Source organism: Nicrophorus vespilloides, unplaced genomic scaffold (genome assembly GCF_001412225.1).
Source record: "Nicrophorus vespilloides isolate i.1.1-1 unplaced genomic scaffold, Nicve_v1.0, whole genome shotgun sequence".
Classification (NCBI taxonomy): domain Eukaryota; kingdom Metazoa; phylum Arthropoda; class Insecta; order Coleoptera; family Silphidae; genus Nicrophorus; species Nicrophorus vespilloides.
The window spans coordinates 158,504-163,749 of NW_017098881.1; the positions used below are offsets into that span (position 1 = coordinate 158,504).

The 5,246-nt window shown below is 34.0% G+C and overlaps 2 protein-coding genes across 2 annotated transcripts; one reads left to right on the top strand and one right to left on the bottom strand.

Annotated features, from left to right (window-relative positions):
- The first annotated feature begins 1,527 nt into the window (after window positions 1–1,527).
- Window positions 1,528–3,310, top strand: LOC108563410 (F-box only protein 25). The gene is made up of 4 exons (XM_017922074.1): window positions 1,528–1,785; window positions 2,019–2,094; window positions 2,153–2,772; window positions 2,826–3,310. Exons 1-4 carry the CDS (start codon window positions 1,682–1,684, stop codon window positions 3,028–3,030), a joined length of 1,005 nt encoding a protein of 334 aa, XP_017777563.1. The 5' UTR covers window positions 1,528–1,681; the 3' UTR covers window positions 3,031–3,310.
- LOC108563396 lies at window positions 3,187–4,543 on the bottom strand. The gene is made up of 5 exons (XM_017922056.1): window positions 4,357–4,543; window positions 4,087–4,298; window positions 3,802–4,022; window positions 3,636–3,748; window positions 3,187–3,236 (listed from the first exon to the last, which is right to left on the bottom strand). The coding sequence occupies exons 1-5, from the start codon at window positions 4,541–4,543 to the stop codon at window positions 3,187–3,189; spliced, it is 783 nt and encodes a 260-aa protein (XP_017777545.1).
- Window positions 4,544–5,246: the final 703 nt, after the last annotated feature.

Consider the following 5,246-nt stretch of genomic DNA (forward strand, 5'->3'; position numbering starts at 1 on the left):
TTATCATTTAATTTATATGAACAATCTATTAAAATTTATATTATTCATTTTTTTAAGATATTTAATGGGTTTTTGCACTTAAAATTCATATAAATTTGATATTTTGTCATTTTTTTTATCTAAATTTAATAATTTTCTAAAAAATAATTTGGTGTAGTAATTTTTATTTTATTTTTGCTCAATTAAAATTTAGTTTGTTTTGAAATTTTTAAACGTAACAATAGTGAATCCGGACTATGAAACTTTCTAATATAAATAATTTGCGCAAATATTTAAATTGCACATTATTAATATTGTACAGTTATTTTATATCAAATCAATGTTTCAATATTCTTCTATTATAGTAATTAAAAAAAAACACCGTTGAAAGTCTCAGCCTATTTTTATTATTAGCATGTAGATATTTTGTTAATTTATTTTATTTGTAGAATTAGAACACATTACTTATTCATCTGTAATTCTTAGTCACACGTAGAGCTTCTGCTTAAAATATCCTATAATTATGTTTGTCAATCAGGAAGTTTAAAGGTTTCACATTAATTACATTTTATATTCAATCATTTTATTTGTTTTTTTTTTTGTATCTGAGCACTTTCTAATATATTAAATAGAATTTGCGAAAATATCAAATAAATTTATACAATAAATATTAGTAAATAATATATTTAGACTATGATGAAAAAATGCATAAGAATATTGTGTTTATTATAGTTAATTATGGAATGTTCAATAGTATTTTTATTAAATTTAACATTGAGACAATTTACTACTATTGCTAAATGATTTCTAAGTAGCTATTTTTATTACATAAATTATTTAAACGAATATCAATTGTGATATATATATAAACTAAATAAGAAGTTGAAAGCATTGTATATTAATTAAAATATTAAATTAAACAATTTTATTTGTAACTGCAGGTTTTCTAACATAACTTTTGTGAAAAAATAAATCTATTTTCTTAATACTTAACCTGAGTGATAATAATTATAATTGATATTATTTATAATAAAGTGTTTAAACTGTAAGTAACTTTAAAGTGATATAGATTATAATAAGAACTATTCCATAAAGAAATTAGTGTTTCAGCTTTCTTAAACATGTTTATAATTTAATGTGGTGTTGTTTCTATGTTAATTGTTGTAGTTTTAAGTACTTCCAAAAAAAATGTATAATCCAATGTTAGTTATTATTTAGTTATTTGAAGAAGCATTGTTGAAGGTTACTGCTTATTATTGTTTAGCAAATAAGTGCAGTTGCAAGTAAATATATTTGTTAAGTTATGATATTTTGTGAAGCTGTTGAAGCGTTTATAACTCATGTGTGTATCTCACTTCTTCATAGCTCTTTTCATTTTACAAATCCTCTGGATAACTTTCTGGATGATGATCTTGAGAGTCATGGTCGGTGGTGCAGGTCTTCAGACTGCGTTGATGTGCTGTATGTTGGATTACAATTGTGAAATGGTGCAGTATAAAGGAGGGGAAGAAAGAACAGCAGGAAAGCGAGCAGCAAATAATTTCGCTTTGGAGTGGATACGGAGCGGCGCTCGGGAGTCACGTTGGATATGCGCAGTCTTGTCCTGCGACCCACGAGTCGCGCTGTTCGTCTCGTCAGCTGTGTTATGTCTGCTTGCCGTTTGTTTACATCGTAATCAGCTGTTTTTTGTTGCACCTGAGCAATGCCTTTCATCTCGAAGGATTGGCGATCTCCGGGCGAGCTATGGGTGAAGACGGACGAAGGATGGGAGAGAAAGAAGGTCCTGGAGCACGGCAAACTGCTGAAGTAAGTCTACCGACAAATCGATTTCGCGTCTGCCGTGAATTTCTTTGTTCTCGGTTGTAGCAGTATTAAAATGGCCGTATTTATGTTTAGCAAATGCATTTCTCGCTATATTTAATGCAGTCATTCCAGCTGCAATTCCGATCCTCGTCCCGTCCCTTGTATCGATCTAAATTTAGCCCTCAATGTCATGCCTTTCCACGCCGTAACGAGTTTGTTTATTTTTCTCTTCGCAGGCAGCAGGAATCGGAGAAAAATGAAAGTGCGGCCGTGCAACCGTATTGCCACATAACAATAAAATGCACACGAGAGGTAAGAGTTTCGATATTTCTTCCGGGAATGTCGAAATCTATAGAATTTGTAATTGTAGATCGCAGGATTTAATGAATTGGATGAGGTCGTTAAGAAGCTGGACTTCAGAAGCGCCGTGCGCGATGTTCGAAGATTCAACTACATCTGTGCTTTGCTCGATCTTTTGGTCGGGCAGCAGATGACCGCCCTTTCCGGATGTACCCAGAAGGTCCTTCTGGCGATGCTCGAAGAAGTCGCTAACTATGCCACTGCCAACCAACACAACCCCAGAGCGCTGCGACGACTGCTCACAAAATTACGAGCGCTGAGCAATGCCGAACAGTCCGCCTGCTGGGGAGGACCTCTTGGCTCGAAGATGCTTTGGAACCAACACTCGCTGACAATAAAACGCATCCAAAACAACGCGAGCAACTTTAAAATCATCGAACCTTTACCGGGTTCACGGCCACAGTTCCTACAGCTGCCCGAGGAATGCATCAGAGAGGTAGTACTCAGACTTTCGGACCATAAGGATTTGATCTCCGCTTCGGAGGTATGCGATGAATTGACTGCCATCGTTAACGAGAAGCGCGTTTGGAGGGAATTGACGAGGTTCCATTTCACGCCTCATCAGATCGACACCATCAAAGCCAAATTAAACAAGAGCGAGTGGAAGGACGTATATCACGCATTGAAAAGGTTCTACGCAATCTCTTCGACTTTGTCTCTTAATTATTTTAATTTAATTTTAGGAATTACGGCGTGAGCGAGGAGAGGCAGTACGCCGAGATGCTCTCGCTTTGTCGCTACTGCTGCTGTTTGTTTTGGAAGTCCTCGGGACACCCTTGCATCGCCGACCAAAGCCCAGAATTTAGGGCCAGAATCGAGGAAGCCGGACGCGTGTCTCCTCCCAGTCCGGTCCCACCATCCGCTTTCCTCAAATTCTTCTCATTGTAAACGACATGAACGATGGAGAGACTTAATATTCAAACCACTTCTAACATGCGCTTCGAAGACATTTTGCGTCCTCTCGTAACATTTCTTCAGAGAAGACTATTTTTTTAATACTATTAACATAGCTTTAAATCGAAAGAATATTTTTTGTAGTCATTACTAGCTGGTGTTTAACGTGTTCTCGGTACAAGAAACCTTGTACATAGCTGCTGAAAAAAAACATCATTGTAACAATAATTTGATTACAAAATTATTTTACTTAATGAACTGCAGCTAAAATTATATTGAGTATTTATAATTTAGGAAATATATTTGATATTTATAATATTTATTATACATTTGATATACTTTTAACGATTTATGCAATTTATTGCAATTATTATTGTTTTATTCGTGTTACTAAAATGCATAGATTTACTTTAATTAAATAACTGTGCAAATGTAGTACATTTCTATCAATTAATCCTAAAGATATTAACCTTTCTTAAACAGCTTTCCTACAGCTTCGCTTCTAAACCCTTTAAGTTTTCTCATTTTGCAAATTTCGTATATTAAAATCAGAACTGATAGTAAACAGCCTAAGGTAAACGTGATGTAAATCGGCTTACATTTATTAGTCCCAACGACCAAAATATCGCGATTCGCCAAACATACAGGTTTACCCGTTAACCATTTCGACGAAATGCGCTTAAAAATTCCCAATTCAATCATTTTCCTATAACTAAAATTGAAATGAAATTAATTTGTGTTAGATATAATTGTGTTTCAGATTACGTGATGGTGAATATTTCTTTGTATTGGCTTCCCTTCTTTAAGAAAACGTACATCTCTTGGGGCTTTACGATGCTGAGCTCGTTCAAGTCGCATATCTCCTTCAACTCCAGATTCACCTCAATCAGACTGTAAACAGTGTCAGTTTGCGCGTGAAACGCGATCGTTCCTTCCTTAATCAACCGAACTCCCTCGACCAAGTCGTATTCCTCAACTCCCGATTCCTATCAATATATATATTTTTAATTTATGTGTTTATGTTGTATTATTTGCACTTTGTGTTGTTACATTAAAGAAACTTTTGATGAGAGAATTGTTTTCGTTGGATAAACGGATACCGGTTTTGGTGACCTGCTGAATGTTTTGGAACGGCGGCGGGGGATGGCTTAAAAGATCTGAAACCATCACGGCCGTGTAGTAATTGTACAGCAGGACTGCAAGGAAGAGATAACTGAACAGTATTATTTTTCCGGAGATGCAGGTTGGTTCATAATTCGATCCTGAAATCATTGACAAATTATTATATTCTGCACAAATTCAAGCTTCATTTTCTTTAACCTTGTTGAATCAAAATTGATAACGTATCGCTAATAATAGCAGACCATTCCTTGCCTTCCCTACAATTGGTTCTAACCAATTCTTCAGCTCTCTGATTGAACTTTATATCGAAGAAGTATACAATTTTAAGCAGTAGCATTACCAAAAACGTCGATCCCAAAATACAGTACCAAACCTCAGAAGACATCGTATCCACATACTCATTTCTTCCTTCGAAATTCCCAGGATTACGAAACACGAAACAAGTCCTACATTTTAATACAATATTTATAAGCTAAGAAAGTGTATTTTCTTAAATAATAATTGCAAAAAAAATATGAGAAAAAAAATCCAATTAAAATTTTCTTTTGTGCTAATGAAATAAATAATTAAACATAATTAATCCTATTTTACATAATTCGTATATACCACATGTTACGATTTCAATAGCAGAAATGAAAGTTCTCTTCCGCACTTTCTTAAAAAGTGAAGTGAACAACGCAACAATTGCGCATTTTATTACACATTATTTTTATTATACCTGTCTAAACCGATTGGAATTACCTGTACAAGTAATGCGGCACTATAAAATCAAACGATCCTACTGAATCCTCGTTAATAAAACAAGAAGCAATTGCAAATTCGCTACAATTCAATAAGTCTTTGTTAAATCCTATTGAGTAAATTCTTGAATCCTTAAAGACTGACATAAAACGTGAACTAAAATATTAAAATGATTATAAAATTAAACATTTTTAAGTTGTCAATTCACGTAAAATTGTGATAATTCCTTAGTATAGTGAAAAGTCCAAAATTGATTTTATCCTGTGGATCTAAGTACTTAAATTTCGTATCCAATAAATAGTTTTCGATTGATGAATTTCGTGTTTGATCGACAATAGTTGAGACAT

Excerpts from the sequence above, each read along its gene's own strand:
- LOC108563410 (XM_017922074.1), top strand. The coding sequence starts at position 1,682 with ATGCCTTTCATCTCGAAGGATTGGCGATCTCCGGGCGAGCTATGGGTG. Across the intron at positions 1,786-2,018 it reads GAGCACGGCAAACTGCTGAA|GCAGCAGGAATCGGAGAAAA; the intron begins GTAAGTCTACCG and ends TTCTCTTCGCAG. Across the intron at positions 2,095-2,152 it reads CAATAAAATGCACACGAGAG|ATCGCAGGATTTAATGAATT; the intron begins GTAAGAGTTTCG and ends TTGTAATTGTAG.
- LOC108563396 (XM_017922056.1), bottom strand. The coding sequence starts at position 4,543 with ATGTCTTCTGAGGTTTGGTACTGTATTTTGGGATCGACGTTTTTGGTA. Across the intron at positions 4,023-4,086 it reads TCATCAAAAGTTTCTTTAAT|GAATCGGGAGTTGAGGAATA; the intron begins GTAACAACACAA and ends ATATATTGATAG. Across the intron at positions 3,749-3,801 it reads AAAGAAATATTCACCATCAC|TTATAGGAAAATGATTGAAT; the intron begins GTAATCTGAAAC and ends TTTCAATTTTAG.